At 36.1% G+C, this 22,069-nt stretch overlaps 1 protein-coding gene across 1 annotated transcript in view; it reads left to right on the forward strand.

Moving 5' to 3' along the window:
- C13H2orf73 (chromosome 13 C2orf73 homolog) overlaps positions 1 to 15,612 on the forward strand; it is a 29,859-nt gene extending 14,247 nt beyond the window's left edge. Inside the window, exons 4-5 of the mRNA XM_025354544.1 lie at positions 13,866 to 13,981; positions 15,085 to 15,612. Of these exons, the coding sequence (XP_025210329.1) occupies positions 13,866 to 13,981; positions 15,085 to 15,405 (437 nt within the window). The 3' untranslated portion in view covers positions 15,406 to 15,612. The remainder of the gene's footprint in view (positions 1 to 13,865; positions 13,982 to 15,084) is intronic.
- Positions 15,613 to 22,069: the final 6,457 nt, after the last annotated feature.

The raw sequence follows: 22,069 nt of genomic DNA on the forward strand, positions 1-22,069 counted from the left end.
AAGGACTTTGGGCTAGGGTAATTGGGTAGAGAAGTGACTAGGAAGATAAGCGTGAGTTGAACAGGTTTATTTGTCTAGATTTCCCCTCACCTCAAATTCCTGTGCTTGATGATGAGAATGACGCTTTCCTTCTGGTGTAGGAGGATATCTTTTACACAGGAATTTCATCTCCTGCTTTTGAGAAAGAGAAGGAAGGTCAGACTGTTTTTCTTGCATCTGCTGTTTTTCAAGTGCCTTTAACTCAATACAGTCAATATGCCAGAGTGGCATTTTAGAGTGGCATGTTCTGAACTCCTTTGGAAGCAAGCATGGAGTTGAAATAACGTGCCCAAGGCTACACAGTGAGTAATTGGCACTTGCACCCAGCTAACCTGACTCCAGTACATATACTCTTAACCAGTGCTGTACAGTACTCTACACAACCTCTAAAATAGTAAGAAAGTTTCCCTACATAAAATGCATTAAAAGGGTCTACCGAGTGCTTCTAAGTATGAAGGGGTAAAAGATGCATATCATTTCAAAATTGCAACAGAAGATTCTAAAAGTTTCCATAAAGGGACAGAAAAATAAGCCACCATCTAAGAAGTAAGTATCAACATGGAATCAGGCAGCACTGATGCAAGAGTACAATGGAGTTAATATCTTCAAAGTTCTCAGGGGAAATACTTTTTGACCTAGAAAAGGGAATTTATTTGGCATGGATACTAAACCATTTTTTTTTCAAGTGGCACTGGGCATTACACCCACTGAGAAGGAAATGAAGTTCTGGCACAACATTTGACCCTTAAATGAACAAGATGTATGTAATTATGTAATACTATGCATGCTGTTTAGTAGTTTTCAACTTTTAGGCTCAATCTATAGACACAAGTTTAAATATGGTTACAGAACAGAATGTATCTTAGCATCTTTAATAAGAAAAGTAAGTGCACAATGATAGAAGATGAGAAGTAGAAGAGAAGAAGGGTGCTAACATCATTATTTGTGATATAGGTAATCAAGAGATACTATCCAGTGAGGGTGAAACAAGGAATAGATGTTTAAGGTGAAAGGTCAAAGGAACCAGTCTAAAAACCAGATTTCTCTAACCCTGGCTTCTTTACTGAGCTTCAAGTTCAGATATCCAAACACCTACTTAACATCTCCTCTTGGACAGCTAGTCACCTTCTCAAACTTGATATGGCTGGAATAGAATGCTTCATGTCTCCCATCCAAACTTACCCCCACGAGTCTTCTCCATCTCAGTGAATGCCACCTCCACTCTCCCACCAGGTGCTCACGTTTTGATAAGCTATAAGGCATTCTAAAACTCTCTCCTTTTGCTCCCTGCCCCTACATTCAATCCATCAGCAAATCGTGACACCTCTATCTCCAAAACAGACCCCAAATCTACTCCTTTCCATCTTCACTGTAAGCAATGCAGTATAGCCGCTATTACCCTGCTTGCTTGCTTCCTCCTCTTTGTTTTCTGCAGCATTGTCAAAGGATCTTTTTAAAAAAAACAAATGATATTCTCCTCCTTTAGATTCTCCAGTTACTTCTGTTCACAGAATAAATTTCAAATTCCTCGGTATGGCCTACACGGCCCTTTTTGATCTGTCAAATTTACCTGCATTATCTTCTATTGCTCATGTGAGGATTTAGAGGCACAGAATATAACTCAGACCAAGGAGGTAGAGACACTCTCTGAAAGTCAAGCTTGTTTCCAAACCAGATTTATGTCTATGTACTTGTTACTATATTTCCATATTCTAATTACATATTCTTGTGAATTAAAATCTGAGTAAGAAAACAGTTGTTTCTATAAAACATTCAAAGTTGAATGTGCAGACTTGATAAAAGGTCAATTGCTAACTTTTAAAAATGCTAATTAGGTATAGGCAAAAAAACAAAGAGGAGTTGGACTGAATTTTTAAAATCTTGAAGGATTCTTCACTCATTTTGCTTGAAATGTGTCTTTACGTTTCATACTATGTCAAAGAAATAGAAACTGGAAGTGATGCATTAGAAGCATGGTTTGCACAAGAAACACAAAGTGGAATTCCAATCAGTGGACACCTCCTCAAAGACAATGGCTTGGCATGCCAATAAAAATTTGATGAACTGGTTAAAATATGTATCTACATATGGCATATGATTTTTTTTTTTTTTTTTTTTTTTTTTTAGTAGAGACGGGGTTTCACCGTGTTAGCCAGGATGGTCTCGATCTCCTGACCTCGTGATCCACCCATCTCGGCCTCCCAAAGTGCTGGGATTACAGGCTTGAGCCACCGCGCCCGGCCGGCATATGATTTTTTGCTTTAACTTTCTTTGGTAGCCAACCATTCCTTTGCATATAAGGAGCAGTTATGGTACTTTCCTACTCAAGTTGAAGGGATGTAGAAGAGTGGTGAAAGATGATACTGGAGAGATGGGCTTTGTTCTGGGTTCATAAGGCAGGGCTCAGTCATTTCATAAGGGATCCCCCAAAATCAGGGTCTGTAGATCTACTTAATTTGCCCAGAGAGAAATCCTCCAAATCTCTGCGTAGGATGGAGGACAGAAGATCCAGGAGTCCCTTAAAAGCAGTCCTCTGCAACATCACCTTGTCCCCCTGTCCCACGCTCCCTGCCTCAGAGGCATCTGAGGCCTCCCGATTCCGGGGCACTCCTAGAATGCTGTGGCATGAATTGGCTTAATTTTTACCCCACCCTCTTCCCCATAGCACCTAACTTCCAGTTTTCTGTAGTTTACTTGAGTCTATTGCTAATTATCCATCTGTTTTCCAGCTTCCAAGTTTGTTAACATCTTCACTCCCATTTAGTTTTTTCCTTACGGATGTAAGCCCTCTTAAATTTCTGTAGTGTGATTGTACTGGGGCTTGGGGAAGGAATGGGGGAAATGCTTGTTGAATTTGCCATGTTTAACTGGAAATCACGGCAACTTGATTTCTATCAACACTCCTTTTAGAATATTGGTTCAGTATTAAACTTAGTACTGTGTGAACCTGAACCCATTAAATTTAATCATCCTGTTTTGCTCAATTTATGAAGTGAGAATAATTCCTACTTTGCAGGATTGTTGTGAGAAACAATGTAAAGTGCCTAACACAGTGTTTGCTACATAGTAGACAATAAATGGTAACTGCTTCTATTATCAATAATTGCATTGTACTATGTTGTGTGTTGAGTTGAAATTTAGCTTGAGAATCTGGCATGGTTCTCTCTCTGTTCTTTTATTGGTATTTCTTTTTCTCTCTCTGTTCTTTTGTTGGCATTTCTCATTGCCAAGTTAATTATTGTATCCTAGGGTCTAGAACAATGCCCAGATTCAATAAATATTAGCTAAATGATAATTATACATTCTTCAATAAAGTCATAATGTAAAGTAACGTATACTACATAATATAGGCCTGCAATTTATTCATATTTTAGGTCTTTGGATATTAGATGAAAATGATTTTTAAAAAAGAAAATGTTTTAATGTGACATTTAAAAATATGTATATAAACTAATCTATATGTGCCAGATTTTTAACTATAAGCATATGAACATAGAAAAATGTGCATATAAACATGCACTAATACCAATTAAAAGTCATCTCATAGTCACTCTGTTCCATCAGCCCACTTAATTACGCCTGGACTTTGGCATTTCAGCAATGTTATCTTGTGCCGATAATTCAAAGCGCCCTTTATGTCTTCTACCACACACAATTTCCTGGCTGCCATCCACAGTCAGTTAACAAATGGCTATGCTCCATCATATTTGAGCGCCTGTAAGAGTAAGTGTTCACATTTGGTTTTATATAATAAAACTTTATAAATTGGAAAGCCTAATCTAATTTGTGACTGGGGTATTTCGTACCTAAATAAAACCTTGCTGATTATCAACAACTTGATATTTCAATGTTCTTTTGAATTGCAAATTCAGATATGGTGGTAAAATTCATTTTCTAAAATAGGTTTTAGTTTGTGTTGCTTCTTTTGCACCGAAATGTAACATAACGATTTTTTTGCTACAGTTATGCTTGTTTTTTCTTTTTACTATATTTTGAAAATCTATACTATTATTTTTATATTAATAGTCTTTTTATATAAGATCAGAATACTGAGAAGAGTGGGATTTAAGAGGAAAATATTACTGATGAACGATCTTTAAGCAGACACAAAGAGTTAAGAAAAAAACATTTCTCAAAGTAAAACTGTTAAGTTCTCACCAATATAAGAAGCAAATTGTATGTTTGAATAAATCCTGGCTTTGTTGATAAAATATAAATGGTTAGATAGCAACTTGTTTAGAAAATTCTAATTTTAATTAGATCAAGTTTCCAAGAAACAGAGAGTGGATTTCAAATATTCTTCATGGACTTTGCCTTATTTTTTGCAGTTCTCATCTAACAAGGCTTCTTTCAAGTAATTACTTTGGCTACAATTTGAATTCTTAAGTAGAGTAACCACTAAGCATCTGAATATCTTCTCTGATGTTTTCATGTTTAGATATTCCTCACTATTGTGGGCTTCTGTAAAAGTCTCATATGCTTTTATAAATGAACATAGTTGTTATGTCTAATTTTAATAGGTGTAATGTCTGAATAAGGAATTTCCCTCTATAACTCGGATTACTTTCTCCCCCATTTATTTCCATGAAGAAAAAAATTTTTTTTTGAGACAGAGTCTCTCTCTGTAGCCCAGGCTGGAGTGCAAGTGGCGTGATGTCGGCTCACTGCAACCTCTGCCTCCCAGGTTCAAGTGATTCTCCTGCCTTAGCCCCCCAAGTAGCTGGGATTACAGGCACCCACCACCATGCCCAGCTAATTTTTTAAAAATATTTTTTAGTAGAGACGGGATTTCACCAAGTTGGCCAGGCTGCTCTTAAACTCCTGACCTCAGGTGATCCACCTATCTCGGCCTCCCAAAGTGCTGGGATTACAGGCGTGAGCCACTGTGCCCAGCCAAAGAATTACTTTTAAAATTATTATTTGTGAGATTGTGAGAGGTTTTAGATTACTATTTAAAAGATTCATTTTAATTGATTTAACTGACTTCTTTCTGAAATATTGGTTTTAGTTATTTGCGTAACAAGCTACCTCAAATTTAATTGCTTAAAACAACAATCATGTTATTAGCTTAATGTTCTGCAATCTTGGCTGAGTTCAGCTGGGTAGTTCTTGGTCTGGTCTTGGTAATGGTCACTTGTGTGGCTGCATTCACTTGGCAGATGGACTGAGGACTGGACTCAGCTGGGATGCAGGAATGACTGGGCCTCTCCTTCTCCATGTGGTCACTCCACGTGGTTTCTCCAGCAGGGTAGCTGGACTTCTTACTCCCAAGAATGCAAAAGCAGAAGCTGTAAGGCTTTCTTAAAGTTTATGGCTAGTATTGGCATAGTGTTACCTCTGTCATATCCTGTTCGTTAAAGCTAATCATAAGACCAGCCCACATTTATGGGGAGGGGACTATACAAGGATTTGAATACTGGAAGGCCTGATTCACTGGGGCCAGCAACTTAACAGACTACCACAATACCCTTAAACAGTTATTTAAATGAGAGTTTAGGAGTAGCCAACTCTTCACCTTTCATTGTCTGAAAATGTCTTTAAGTTACCCACACTCTTTAATGAATGAAAGCATAGCTAAATGTAGAATTCTGGGTTCACAATTAATTACCCTTTACACTTTGAAGATATTATTCCATTGTCTCCTGGATTTTATTGTTATGTCAAGTCTGCAGGCAGTTCAAATTCTTTGAGGGTCATCTGTTTCAGTGTAAGATTTTTAATTTCAAAGAGAGCCTTTCTATATAAAAAGGTATTCATAGTTACTTATGATTTAAATATTCCAGTTTGAACATTATAAATTTTAAAAATGTTTCCTTAAGTCTTTAATTTTTAAGTATGGTATAAAATAAGAATAGCATCTTTCACTTGTTTGACATTTAACTCAAGTTGAACAAATGAAATATATCTTAACAATGACTCATTTACGAAACATAGTCAATTAATTTCTGTTAGCATTTTAAATTGCAAGTTTGTTGATTTAATTATGTTCTGTTTTCCAGAAATACCATTCAAGCAGCAATCCATTATTGGGTATATACCCAAAGGAATATAAAGACACATGCATGCATATGTGTTCATTGCAGCACTGCTCAGAATAGCAAAGACATGGAATCAACCTAAATGCCCATCAACTGTAGACTGCATAAATAAAATGTGGCACATATACACCATGGAATACTATGCAGCCATATAAAGGAATGAGATCTAGTCCTTTGCAGGAACATGGATGGAGCTGAAGGCCATTATTCTTAGCAAACTAATGCAGGAACAAAAAACCAAATACCACTTGTTCTTATAAGTGGGAGCTAAATGATGAAAACACATGGACACATAGAATGGAATGACAGACACTAGGGCCTATTGGATGGTGAGGGTGGGAGGAGGGAGAGAATCAGAAAAAATAACTAATGGGTACTAGGTTTAACACCTGGGTGACAGAATAATCTGTACAACAAACCCCCATGAGACAAGCTTACCTATATATAACAAATTTGCACATGTACCCCTGAACTTAAAACATTAAAAAATAATAGTTATTATATTCTGTTTTCTTCTCAAATACCTTAAACATCTTCACAAGGAAAACTTAAAGCTATGACAATCAAAACATTTCCAAATACTTAAATAATTTCTATAAATTCAATAAAATCTAATAAATCTTATAAAACCTAATAAACCTTGTGGCTACTGTGGGCTTACTACCTATGGGGTAGCCCTGTTTTACCAGGAGAAGAAAAAACGTAATAAATCTTGCAAAATCTTTAACAAATTATAGATTTAATTTTCTTTGCTTTCTCTTCTGTATATTTGATCCCACACCTTCCCAGAATTAAAAAGGTTTACCAACCATTTACCTTAGTAGTGTATAAATCCCAGAATATTGGTTTTGAGTATTAATAAAGCATTAAATTTGTTTTATATTTGTTTTGAAAAGAAGCTACTCTATAACCAGTCTTTACTTGTTACCCTATAAGAAAAAATGTCTGATATGCTATTTGTATTTAATCTGATCCATGGCTAGGTATTACTGTGATTATGACAGACAGTGTTAACTGACAAACAAAAATTGTATGTATCTATACAAAACGTCATTACAACATGATGTTTTGAAATATGTATACATTGTGAAATGGCTAATTAAGATGTTTATTTCCTCACATACATTATTTTTGTGGTGAGAACACTTAAAATCTATTAGTTTAGCAGTTTTCAAGAGTACAATACATTAACTATAGTTAACATGTTGTACAGTCATCCCTCAGTATCCAGGGGATTGGTTTCAGGACCCCTATGGATACCAAAATCCACAGATGCTCAAGTTCCTTATGTAAAGTAGTGTAGTATTTGCATATAACCTATGCACATCTTCCCATATACTTTGAATCATCTCTAGATTACTTAGAATACTTAATACAATGTAAATGCCATGCAAATATTTGTTATTGTGTTTTTTTATTTGTATTATTTTTGTTGTTTATTTTTCCTATAAAGTTTCAATCCATAGTTGGTTGAGTATGTGGATACAGAACCTATGGATAGAGAGTACCACCTGTACATCATATCTTTTAAACTTATTGTTCTTCTCTAACCGAAATTTTTAATCCTTTGACCAAAAAAATCTCCCCAGTCCTGCTCCCTCCAGAGGGCTTTTATTGATGACAGATTTTGCTTTATGCAGTTCACTTACTAAAACATCAGTGTAACTTAAATTCATCATACGTAGATCTCCTTGCAGTAGGTAGATGTAAACTCTGTTGTCTGAGGATTTTTCAGGTGTGAAAATTGCTGTCATATGATTTTAACCCAGTAGAAAGCATAGCATATACATCTCCAGTCTGGGACAGCTTATTTGCCCCAACTGTCACTGTCACTGTCACCTTAGGCAGCTGTAATGTTAAACAATTGTCCCTGATTGTTTTGGATGAACACCTGGTCATGGGGTGAGGCAGGGGCAGGGTGGCGGGGGTGCATAATTCACTTTGAGGGCTCTGAGTCATGTCTATAAAGATGAACCCTGCCAGCCAGGTTAAATAATGACAGTTCTCTGAGTTGGTATTTGTGAGACACTACAAACCCCTCCTGCTTCTTCCAGTAACTGATAGACTTCTGGTTTTCATCATAATTGCAGGGCTCTTGGTTTTCAAGGCTTCTGCAGAGGGGAGATAGGGGGATGGAAACTGCATGAGTTAGAATATCATCAAACTTGCTTTTGTTATAAAGATTAAGCCATTTTTCTTGAATAAATGCTCCTTAGATTATTGCATGCCTTTGGTTAATTTCCAGAGTTCTAAAAAAGTTGATTTTGATGACTTTTGCCAGTGTATTCATTGCTTTTGTGGAGGAGCAGCTTTTTCAAAGGTCCTTACTCTGAAATTAGCACTGATGTTCTGTCCCATTAGTTTCCATGTTACAAATATCTCCTTCCAATCTGCCATCTCTATTAGCTTTGCCCATGGTGTCTTTCGTCGAGCAGTTATCCTATGTTTTTTAATATAATCAAGTTTTTACCTTATGGGTTGTGTACTGGCTATTTTAAGAAGGATTTTCCTACCCTTGGGTAACAAACGTTTTCTCCTACATTTTCTTCCCTTGATTTTATACTTTTACCTTCCATAATTAGGTCTTTAATCTTAGAGTCCACCATGTGTGCACTATTAAATAGAGAATCAATTCCATTTTCCAGCATGGAGTCAACCACTTTTCTGAATACCATTTATAAAATAATCTGCACTTTTCCCATTTACTTATAGGACCTCCTTAATTTTATGTTAAGTTTCCATATATAAATGAGTTTATGTGCAAGCTCTCTGTTATGTTACTTAATTTTCAGTTCTTGGATCAGTACCAAAATATTTTAATTATATGGATTTTTATCTGGTATTAATATCTGATATGGAAAGTCTCAATTATTTACCCTTTCAGAGCTGATCTATTTATGGGATTTATTTTTCTATTTAAACATTGAAATGTATGACATTCCTTAAAATATCTAGCTAGAATTTTGATTGGGTTGTGGTGACATTATATATTAATTTAGGAAAAAGTCACCACTAAAAATACTATCATCCTATTCAAGAGCATAGAATATCTATTCAGTTCTACTTTTAGGTCTTTAACAGAATTAAAAATTTTTCTCTACAGAGATCTTGTGAATGCTTTTTTAATTTCTAGAAACTTCAACTATATAGTTTGTTTCTACTAAGAATGTATGTTATTATTATATCTTCTATTACTATATACAATAGTTACACTATTGTAGAGAAATGCTCTTGAGTTTTGATTTTTATACATTTATCCAATGTCTATTTACTTTGCTATACTCTTATTCTCATAATTGATGGACTCTTGTGGGTTTTCTACTCAGGTAATTATATCACCTACAATTACTTTTTTCCCCCTTTGTAATCATTACACTACTTTTTCTTTTTTATAGTATTCACCAGGATCTCCATTAATATGTTAATGGATAATACAATAGTTATCACTATTGTAAAGAAGTGCTCTTGATTTTTTATTTTTATACATTTATCCAATGTCTGTTTACTTTGCCATACTCTTATTCTCATAATTGATGGACTCTTGTGGTTTTTCTATTCAGGTAATTATATCACCTACAATTACTTTTTTTCCCCCCTTTGTAATCATTATACTACTTTTTTCATTTTTATAGTATTCACTGGGGTCTCCATTAATATGTTAAACAATAGAATTTTAGTTCTGAGTTTTTCTGGGTATAATACTTAGAATTTTCTGTTCTTTAATCCTTATCTTTTTCAAGAAACAAAAATTTTTGTTATTTTCTTCCTTATATCTCAGACATCCTCTTTGATTTATTTCTAGTCTTACTTGAGTTCTTCCTCTAGTTTTTCAAAGTAGGTCTGTTTTTTGGGGAAATCATCTGAGGCCTTCTTTTCCTCCCTGTATTTTTTAAATTTTGGCTTCACAGTTAAATGAAAATTTGGTTGGATATAAAAACTCTAGGCTTAAAGTGCTTTTCCTTTTAATATTAAAAAAAATTAATTATCTCATGTCCAATGTTGCTATTGAGAAATTTGATATTAACCTGTTGTTACTCCTTCATAATTTACCCTTTGAAAGCATTTATAATTTTTCTTTATCCCAGATGATCTTAAATTTCTCTATTAAATGTCTTAGATGCGAGTTTTTCCTTTATCTGTACACTGCAGGATTGAGAGGAGAGTGAGAAGCCCAGCTAGGGTGTAAAATTCAAGGAGGCACTCGCTCCCAGGGTCATGCAAGCGCCTCCTTAAAGTTTTGCATCCTTTGTGCCTCATTGCCTCATCTTTCTCCGGCCCCTGCTACCTGTTTGATATTTTGTGAGCTCTTTCACTCTGAGGTGTTTGATCTTTCTTTAATTCTTCGATATATATCATCATCATTTTCTCAAATATTTCCTTCCCTTCCCTCTATTTCTTCTTAGTTCTGGTGTTGATACTTACACCTTCCATGCCTCTGAACTTTTCTTTAATGTATTTCTTTATCCTTTCCTGCTGCCTTCTGGGACAGCTTCTCCGTCTGATTTTCTAGTTCATGATTCTTGTTGTTTAGACCATCTATTTTCTTGTTTCAACTGTTATATTTTTTATTTCTAACATTTTATATTATTCCTTTTTATGACCTGTTCTTGTTCATATTAACAATACCTTCTTCTGTATCTTTGAGGATATTTGTTATGCTTATTTTAAATTCTTGGTATATTGGTTCTGATAATTCTGCTTCACACAGTATATGTTTTAAAATTTTCTGTCTTTTATAGTCAAATTTATGGTAGATCATGTTCCCCTAGGGGAATCAGTAGCCCTCTGCAGGCAAAGGCTGAAGACCAGGGTCTGGTTTGTGTGCCTGCCACGAAATTTAAGGAAAGAAAATGAGGCTCAGGCTGGAGAGCTTCCGGTACCAGAAACCCTATTTTGACCATTGTTAATTACTGTCACTCTACTAGGCTGTTCCTCTAGTCAGGAATCCACCCTACCAGCCTTAAACTGTTTTTTAAAAAAGGCATCACTGAGAGAGGGCAGTATCTTGATGTTTTTAATTCACCAGCATTGATGGTTGCTGGGGGAATGTTGGAGGAAGAAATGCCCAAGGGGGCAACATGTACCCGTTTTCATCAGCTCCTTATCCTGGAGGGACTTCTGTGCTCTTCTGATATGACTGTGTTGACAACAAATGACTAGGCAGTTGCTGCCAGTTTCTGTGGCCCTGGGCAAGCATGATCTTCCCAAGGCAATGTGAGGGAGTCAAGAGCAGATTTTAAAAGCTCTCCCCCAACCTGTTCTCTCTTGGCTACATCTGACCTTCCTACCCTCCAGCCCAAACTGCAACTAACCCTTCATACCAGCTCACTAAAGCGTTTGGGTTTCTCACAGTTTTTTTTGATAGCTCCGGTTCCTGCTTCCTTCTCCCTTCCATGGTTTCTCCTTTTGTCAGGATACAAAAGAGCTGGCCCTTTGCCAACTTTGAAGACTCCATAATTTGACCATAGCATCCTAGAGACTTCACAAACGCTGCCCTTAATTTTCACAATGCCAAAAGCAAATTATTATTTTCTTCATTTTAGAGAGGAGGAAATAGAAAATTTCAATGAAGTTCAGTGATTTTTTTCAAAGTCACAACTAAGAAATGTGGTAAAGCCAGAATTCGAAAACATGTCTTATTCCCAAATGCATGCTTTGGATATTTCATTACCACCACTTAATTAATACCTAAATTTAGAGCTGCTTCATTCTGTCTATCCACGAAGTTATGAAACTGTGTCCGAACATACTAATGTTCTGTGAGTTGGACCATGTATATTCATCAAAAAAAAAAAAATGGTCATATCTTTTCCCACTTGGTGGAAAATAAGTTATGCATAGAATTTTCTCTGTGTCATGCTTATTAAATCTTTGTACTGCCTTTTTCTGTGTTCTAGCAAGTCCTAAAAGAAAGGTAATGATTTAGTAGAAAATGAGTTTTGAGCAGTTGATTGCAATTAGAAATCAAGAAAATGTTAACAGTTAACTTTTTTTATACTGCTAACTGGGAAAAGATTGCCATTTTGTATCATGTATAAGTATTTGAATATTCATCATTCTTGCTAATAAAGTTAGCTTATAACAATGTCTGAATATCAAAGTGAATTCGTGAATGCTTAATAAATGTAAATTTACTAACATTTTTCTTATGTATTCCTCTAATTTTAAAGGTGTGATTTTTAAAAATTAAATTTTTTTAATAGTTAATATATGCATATAGCACAAAATTCAAATGGTACAAAAAGATATACAGTGAAAATTGAATCCACTTCTCCCCACTTCTGTCCTCCAGTCACCCAGTTCTCTTTCCCTACAGTCACCACTGTTACCAGTTTGTTACATAGCATTTTGTAGATATATTAGGTGTACATAAACTCTTACATACTTTTTTTTTTTTTTTTTTTTTTGAGATAGAGTCTCGCTCTGTCACCCAGGCTGGAGTGCAGTGGCACGATCTTGGCTCACTGCAACCTCCGCCTCCCAGGCTCAAGCGATTCTCCAGCCTCAGCCTCCTGCGTAGCTGGGACTACAGGTGTTCACTACCACGCCCGGCTAATTTTTTTTTTTTTTTGTATTTTTAGTAGAGACGGGTTTTCACCATGTTGGCCAGGATGGTCTCAATCTCTTGACTTTGTGATCTGCGCACCTCGGCCTGCCAAAGTGCTGGGATTACAGGCGTGGGCCACTGCGCCCGGCCAAATACATATTTTTTAAGGGAGAAATTTCTGTCCTTCATAGAATTTTACTTCACTAAACTCTTTTTATTGCCAGCAACAGTACTGAAAGTTGCTCTGATTCTTTAAATAACCTTCTCTGCTGAAAGTAAAACTGAGTTTTAAAAATTATTTAACATGTTAAACATACATGGAGCAGAGACCAATATAATGAACTCATATACTCATCAACCAGATTGAAAGATTATTTAAAAGCGATTTTTAAAGGATTTCATACTCTTGCAAATTTTTCAGAACCCCTGTTATTGGGCGAAACGAAAAGAATTATGTGTTCAACTACAACTGCAGCAGCCCTAGAGTCTTCCAATGGATTCCATTAGTGCTAGCTTCAGCATACAATTTCTAGTCCATGGCCATAGCCACTGGCCAAACTATAGATTCAACAGAGAATTTTTCATACTCTTTCTAGTAGTGAAAAGTTAACAAAATATAGTTGTGCTTTCCCTAAAACGTATTGGTATCTGTGTAAAAAGCATATCTAACAGTTTTTTTTTTTTTTTTTCTTAATGAGACAAGATCTCTCTTTCACCCAGGCTGAAGAACAGTGGTGCAGTCATGGCTCACTGCAGCCTTGAACTTTTGGGCTCAAGTGATCCTCCCACCTTGGCCTTCCGAATAGCTGGGATTATAGGCACATGCCACCATGCCTGGCTAATTTTTTGTAGAGATGGGGTTTTACCATGTTCCCCAGGCTAATCCTCAAACTCCTTGGCTCAAGCAATCCTCCTGTCTTGGCCTCCCAAGGCATACTGGGATTACAGGAATGAGCCACCATGCCTGACCATATTATTATATTAATATTAATTTTAGTTTTAAAAATTACTAATAATTCCACATGTGGGGCTAATTTGATTATTTTGATTTGGTTACTTTCATGAAGAAAGAATGGTGAATCCATTCTATTTATTATTTAGATGTGTATAAATAATCTTGCATACTTAAAGAATTTAGTTTTGTTACCATATTTTATGAAGCATGAATATTATTAATACTGATTATATTTCCATAAACAAATCTAATTTTTTGTCCTGACTTCACAAAATCTTTTTTTCAGTTCCACTTGCCTGTCCTGGTGCATCAGCAGAACTTCAAAACAATTTTATAGAATATATCTCTTTTATACATCAATATGACGCCAGGAAAACTCCGAATGAGCCTCTCCGGGGAAAGGTGAGACAGTATTTAGATTTATTTAATACTTTAAGACAGAGTAGATTTATAGAACTTTAAGCCTTTTCAAGTCATAATTATCTTTCTAAATGTCTATTTAAACAAACTACTATAGTTATTAATAGGCTAGAATCTTAGCCACATATCATAGGAAAATGTGAGGAATAATACTATCCTGGTATGGTGGTGCCACCTGTAGTCCCAGCTACTCAGGTGGGTGAGGTGGGAGGATTGCTTTAGTCCAGGAGTTCAAGGCTGCAATGAGCCATAATTGTACCACTGCATTCCAGCCTGGGTGACACAATGAAACCTCATCTCAATCAATCAATCCAAACATTTGAATCAGTCTTTGGAATTTGGTCTACTTAAACTATTGAAATAATTTGTATAAAAAAAAAATCAAGGCATGCTGGGTACAGTGACTTGATGCCTGTAGTCCCAGCTACTCTGGAAGCTGAGGTAGGAGGATCACTTGAGTTTGAGGCCAGCCTGGGCAACATAGCAAGGCCCATTTCTAATAATAATAATAATAATATCAAAGCAGTTTGACAAATGTTTTGATATGCTTAATACATGTGTGTGGCAGGGAGATGCATATAAGGTTTATAAAGCCAAATAGAAATGTCATTGTCAATTATTGGATTGTTTTCCAACTATAGATGTTTGCTTTCATATTTCATTATTACTTATCTGTTCATTAGCATTAATAGGCATTTGGGATGCAATCATAAATTCTTAGGTCTGTGAACTGTAGTTTTTGTTGTATCCATAGCAATCTTTAGAGCAAGAAATGAAATTTGATGTAAATAGTCTTATACCGTCCAAATGATAAAAAAGTTGAGAATGGGAGATGAGCTGCTGCTTCTTTGATTTTCTGCTTTTTTCCTTCCTGTTCATTTTCTGATGTACCCTATTTTATAATTTAAAAGGTTCACCCATATATGGTGGTGTCTCGTTTGGGGCTAAGGTGACACCAGTGAAGAGGCAGAGAAGTGCCTGCGTCACTGACTAGGACTTGAGCTAACCCACAAACTCAGTTCACAGCTGCATCTTCCAGCAATCTGTGTTCTCCTGGTTAATGTCTACTTTGTTTTCTTTTCCAGAGACATGGAGCTTTTGTACACAGAGAGATAAAACCAGGGAGTAGGCCAACAGTTCCTAAAGGAACAGAGGTAGTACTGAATGCTCCAGGGTCACGTTCATCAGAACAGTCCGAAAAAACAGAGAAAGGAAGCTCAGCGGAAAGCAGAATGATCTCACCAGGTCTCTGCCAACAAAATTCCCAAGAGCTGTTAGAGACTAAAACTCACTTATCAGAAACAGACGTCAGACAGGCAGCCAAGGCATGCCCCAGCAGTCCTGAGAGCAGAGAAAAGATCACAGGCGCCACTCAAACAACTGTAGGAGATGCTCTTTTTCACTAGGCACAAGCCTTTAAATCCACCCATTAAAAAATCAGAATAAATTACCTTCTTCAGATAAAACTATAATCCCTAGAATATGGGGAAATTTCACAATCATCATCTTGGCCCTCACATTTACTTTTCTGTTATCAGTAACTTCAGAACATACAATTTATGTAAATGGAAAAAGAGAAAAAAGACAATTAAAATACAACCAAATGTTATTAATAAGTGTGGTCTCCAATAAGTGGAGACATTATTTCTCTGTCACATTCTTCATAAACACAACTTTGTTTTGCACAACAAATGAACATAATTAACAAATATAAGACTTTTAGAAGAGAGGCCCTGTTAGACGTAAGTGACAGCTTTGGAATCAGAGTTGTAATGTTGGCTTCACTTCATTCCTTGAGCTGTGTGACCTTGGGTAAGTAACTTAACCTCTCTAGACTTCAGTTTTTTCAACTGTAAAATGAGCAAAATAGAAACTTCATAAGATTATTGAGGATGTGATTATGCACATTGATCAATAAGTGGTCAATGTAATCATATCATCACTGCTACTATAATTCAATTTTCAATTTAAGGATAATGTTCTCTTATATATTTAAATTTTCCTCCTTATTCTAAAACTTAGAACTCCTCCATATATAATTAAGAATGTGAAAATCTAAAAATACTCCTGCCAGTACAAGATGCACACGCAGAAACATACACACTTAATTCAAAGACGCGTGGGTACTTAGAATATTGAAGTATTTTCTAAATTGTTTTCTTTTTACTCAGATCATGTCTAACACCAACTCAGCCTTAGCTTTTTGGATGAGTTTGGTAAGGATTAATTCCACCTTGCTTTTTGGATGAGTTTGGTACGGATTAATTCTTCTTTCAATTTGGTGTGTTTTGTGTGCCGCGATGTATTATAAGATATGTTATATCGCATACAAGTGGAAGCAAGTGGAGTATTCCTCTGCTATAAAGAGTGTTTACAAATTTCCATGGGGGAATATCAGCTGCTCACTATTATCTGCAGTATTGATAAGACTACAGCTATGTCTTTATCCCTTTATTCTCCATTAAAGAAATTGTAATATATTGCAAAATAATGAATATCATTGGTATATATTTTTTTGTGTTGGGGACTTCTAGTTCTTGCCACATATATATCTCCGATATATATTTTGGAGATCTTTCCTTGTCAACACATGTAGGCTACCTTGTTATTTTTATAGCTCCATAGTCTTCAATAGCATAGGTGTACTACTATAAAATTAGAAAAATAAGAATGCAAGTTTTGGCATGAGGGCAGGGAAGGGAGAGGTTGTTAGCATGTTTGGAAAAATGTCTTAAAACCTAGGGACTTGAATTTTTATCCTCATTGGAACAGGGATGGAACCTTATGTCTTCCAAAGTAGAAAGATAGAATTGAAATCTGCATAAAGCTAGAACTCTCGAATGACTGGCCTGTCAGTACAAGGCAGACTCCACTCTACTCATATAACCAGGAAGATAGCAAGAAATTTTGCCTCTGCCTGGAGCTATGGATAGTGAATAAACTCTTTGTGAAAAAGTGAAACCCCAAGCTTGTAGCACGCTCCAGTTAGGAATATAAATTTACATGTAAGACTTCTCTTAGGACACAAAACCAAAAAAATCCTGCTGGTGATACCACTGAAGTACCTGACAAAAGCAAATGCAAAACCCCCCTGGAGAGACAGGTTCACGATCAGCACAAAAAAAGGAATCCCTGCTAAAGATAGCCCCAAACAAAAATTACAAATCACACCAAGAAGAAAACCAAACTGAGCAAGAGTCTGCAGTGCAAAAGAATAACTGTAATTTCAAAACTGGAGATAAAAGAATTAAAACATATAATTTCAAAACTGGAGATAAAAGCATTAAAACACTTTCAGTTTGAAAATCCTTGGTTTTTTTTTTACCTTAGAAAATTTTATTATGTTGCCTTTTCTGTTATTTCCATCCCTTCCATTCTTTCTCTTCCCTCTTTCTGGAACAGCTGTTAGCTGAATGTTAGAACACTTGGATCTGTCATCTGTGTCTCTCTATCTGTCTGTGTGTGTATGTGTGGTGTTTGGTTTTGAGACAGTCTCTCCAGAGCCAGGCTGGAGTGCAGTGGCTTGATCTTGGCTCACTGCAGTCTCCACCTCCCAGGTTCAAGCAATCCTCCAGCCTCAGCCTCCAGAGTGCTGGGATTACAGGTGTACACCACCACACCTGGCTGATTTTTGTATTTTTAGTATAGGCAGGGTTTTGCCATGTTGGCCAGGCTGTTCTCAAACCCCTGAGCTCAATTGATCCGCCTACCTCAGCCTCCCACAGTGCTGGGATTACAGGCATGAGCCACCGTGCCTGGCTGTCATTATCTTTCTCATGGTACTTCACCACTAAGTAATGCAAGAATTCCCTGACACTTTCTACTAATTTGCTTTTCAGCCTTGTCCATTGGTATGCCAGACCATTTGATGAAACTTAGTATTTGACCATCTATTAAACTTGGTATATATTTAATGTCCAATCTATACATGTTTCCTCAATACCTGACTCTTCCTCTATTATGGATATGATCATCTCTCTTAGGATATTGTAGTTATGCCTAAAATGTTTTGTTTGCTCTCTCAATTCTATTAACTTTTGTCTGTTGAGTGTAAACCTCACACTCTGGGTATTGTACTTTTTCCCAAATGCTTTGGGTCTCTTAATTGTCTACTCTCCTTTAATTGTAAGGTTTCCAGGTTATTATCAGTATAAAATGTTTCTGTTGACTATAGCCTGACTTTGGGACAAGTTTGGGATGTAAACAGGATCTGAAGATGATTTGTCTGATGAGCTCTTTGGTCTTCCTGGGGGTCAGTAACTACTTGGGCATTACCCTCCTTCTCCAGCCCCAGTCTATGATTTGATTTCATGCCACAGTTACCCTGGCTTAACACAGCAGGAGAAGAGAAAGGGGATGACTGGTTTGCTGCTCCACATGCAGTTCCCTAATTTTTCAAGTTGATAAATGGCCCAGGGCCTCTTCTACCTCTTCATATTCATTGACTCTAGGCTTGTAGTTCTATCAGACCTACCATCAGGTCATCTCTACATGTTAGGCTTTTGTTTCCTTTAGTTTTGTTCTTCCAAACATGAGTTCTTTGGTAATATCTTTCAAAATTTATTTTAAAATATATTTTTTTCTGATAAGTTTTCCTGTTTTCTAATTCTATTAAAATGGATTTCTTTATCTATATTGATCTACATTCATTTTATGGACTTTAGAGGGCAACAGGGAGCAGCTGTGTATGAGCAGTCCACCAGCTTGAGTCAATCTCTAATTTTCTTTCTAAATCATTTGCAAACTCAGTACTTTAACCATTAGGAAATAACACATTCTCTGCAACCGACTTCATAGTTGACTGACAAATGTCACTGAAGACTGACACAGTCCTTGTGTCCCCCACATAATTTAGTTAGAGGAGAATGGTCTGGGGTCATACAGCCCAGTTAGTGGTTCCTACCACAGGCTAGGTTGGTTCTCAATCTTTTCAAATATAAAGGCGTCTTTTCTTTATTAAAGTAAAAAGTTTATCGTTCCTCACAATGACTGAAAGTCATTGAACTTTCAGTATCCATTGTGTGGGAAATGTATAATAAAATGCAATGATGATTTCCAGGTTTAATTCTCTATGTTTTTTTAACTGCAAAGGGTGTCTCTCTCCAAAATGAATTCCATAGTCTATTAAAGTCATAACTGCCTGTCAGTACAAATAGTGCTCTTAAATTTCACAAGAATATTTGAATGTTTCCAACTAGTTCCCTCATTAAGTACTTCCAAATAATGATAGCCTTTCCCAGGATACAAAATCATTTTTCAAATTACAAAAAATAAAAAAGAAAAGAAAAGAAAAAATAAAAACAAACAAAAACAAAAACCATCATTTATTATTAAAGTCAAAAATACTTTAATGAAGGTGCTAATGGTTTCTAACATCACTATTAATAGCATAAATTTATATATGTTAAGTATTGGAGCATTTTAAAATCTATTATCTTATGTGACTCTTATAATAATCCTATGAAGCAGGGCAAATAATAATTGCATTTCACAGCTACTTACAGAGAATGTAAATGATTTCCCCAAGTCTGCAGTTAGCAAGCAACTAGGACCAAGATCCAAAGTTTCTCAGTAACCGGTCCATTAATTCCCAGATGTTAACCATCAGGGCAATGCTGGCCCATAACAAATGAAAAAACAAGGATAGTATAAGGAAGCACCAAGACAAATAACTTCAATTCTTTTATTGAAGAGACTGCAACTTTACTGCTTTTTGGGATTTAAAATACTCTTTGTTAGATTCCTTACCACTGTAATGGACTACGTTGATGTTGGAAGCACCCATCATTCCGAACACAGATAAATGTTGGATAAAATATAACAGAAACGTTTGAAATATACAACTAAGCACTAAAACAAGAAATTAAAATCCTCAGGTGCCAGAAATGGAGAGAACACAAAAAAAGCAATGAGCTAGAGGTGACGCTAAATAAGCAACTGCAGAATTGGAATCAGAGGATGAACTTGGGGGCTGAGATTTCAATGCCTGAGCTGGAATGGGAGTGGAAGCCCCAGGTGCAGTGGAGTTGGGAGCTGTGCAAAGAGCCAGGATCCTAGAAGAGCTTTGCTGCTGTGAAAATAATTCTGGGCTATCTCCTCCCATTAGCCTGGGAATTAGGGGAAGTAGTAGATTCATTACCACCTAGATGACACACCTACCAAACCAAGCTATGCACAGGAGTGGGGTCCAATGTGCATTCATGAAGAGGAAATCCAAACCAAGAAAAGCAACAGAAATACTGGTTTGAACCAGGGGAACTTGAAGAACCCTGTTAAAAACAAATAAGAAATTGCCCCATAGTGACAATTAATAAGCTTCCACACATGAGACAATGTGGAAAATCCCAAGATGAGATGGTTAAAAACAAAAACACAAGAGACAAGAACAAAAACTTCCCAGGAAAGGAGTTAGCAGAATTCATATGCCAAGAATTACAGCCAATAGAACAAACAGACTATATAAAGTAAGTATACTTAAAATGACTCAAGCCATAAGGGAATAAAAAGTATACAGAAACCTCTTGCTTCTGCTCTTACCATGTGATACACTGGCTCTGCCTTTGCCTTCTGCCATAATTGTAAACTTCCTGAGGCCTCACCAAAGCCAAGCAGATGCCAGTGCTATGCTTCCTGAACAGCCTGCAGAACCATGAGCCAATTAAACCTCATTTCTTTTTAAAGTAAATAAAAAGTATACAGAAAGATCAGAACACCATAAAAATAGGCACATTTGGAAGTGAAGCTATAGAGATTATATAGTTTAAAATGTCTAATTTTTTTTAATTTATTTATTATTATTATACTTTAAGTTGTAGGGTACATGTGCATAACATGCAGGTTTGTTACATATGTATACTTGTGCCATGTTGGTGTGCTGCACCCATCAACTCGTCATTTACATCAGGTATAACTCCCAATGCAATCCCTCCCCCGTCCCCCCTCCCCATGATAGGCCCCGGTGTGTGATGTTCCCCTTCCTAATTTTTAAAAAACTTAATTCAGTAGATTAAACATAGCTTAAGAGAAAATCAGTAAATTCGAAGATAGGACTTAAGAAATCTCACAAAATGCAATACAAAAAGATGTTTAAAATATTAAAAGGAAGACAGAGAATAGAATTTTATTAAGCATTCCAGAAGGATATAATACAAGGAATATGAGAAAAAATTTGAAACGAAAATGGCTATGATAGAGACTACTACTTGTTTCCCAATAGCCAGTCATCCCCTCTTTCTTACTAATAAAATCACCCATTTTTAGCTGGAAATTTGGCTGACCAGAATAAAGACAGTATTTCCCAGCTTCCCTTGTAGCTGGGTTGACTATATGACTATGTTCTGGGATATAACCTGAGCAGCATGTGCAACTTCTAAAAATGTCCTTGAAGGGAGGATGTAGGCACTATTTTCTTCCTAGCAGCTGGAATGCAGCTGTGATAGTTTAAGGTTTTAGCCATCTTGCTGAAAATGGAGGAGCAATAAAATACAAGGATCCTTCAGCCCCTGACATCATCAAACACTCCTGGATGGCCTAATCTGTCCGAGAAAGAAATAAACTTCTATCTTGTATAAACTACTCGGATTTAGGATTGTTGTTTTCTTTAATCACTTGTAGCAAATTCTACTCCTAACTTATACAATGACTGAGCATTTTCTAGGATTAAAGAAAGATGTGAGTTTTCAATCTGAAGGAGAAAAATAAATTTTGAACTAAAAAAATGAAATCCACACATAGATACATAATAGTGAAATCACAGAATATCAAATGTAAATAGAAAAACCTTAAAAACAAATCAGAGATAAAAGAGCTCTTACCCATAAAGGAAAGACAACCATAATGTCAGCAGACTTTTCATTCACAACAATGGATGCAAGGCAGCAATGGAGTAATATCGCAAAAATACTGAAAGCAATAATGGTCAACACAAAACTCCATGCTAAAATAAACTAAGTCAAGAATGAGGGTAAAATATGGACATTGTCTGACATACACAGAATAATTATTGCAAGCACTTATATAATACTTATATAACTGTACAAGGTACTATTCTTAGTGCTATATAAATATTTT

The sequence above is a fragment of the Theropithecus gelada genome, chromosome 13 (genome assembly GCF_003255815.1).
Source record: "Theropithecus gelada isolate Dixy chromosome 13, Tgel_1.0, whole genome shotgun sequence".
NCBI classification, from domain to species: domain Eukaryota; kingdom Metazoa; phylum Chordata; class Mammalia; order Primates; family Cercopithecidae; genus Theropithecus; species Theropithecus gelada.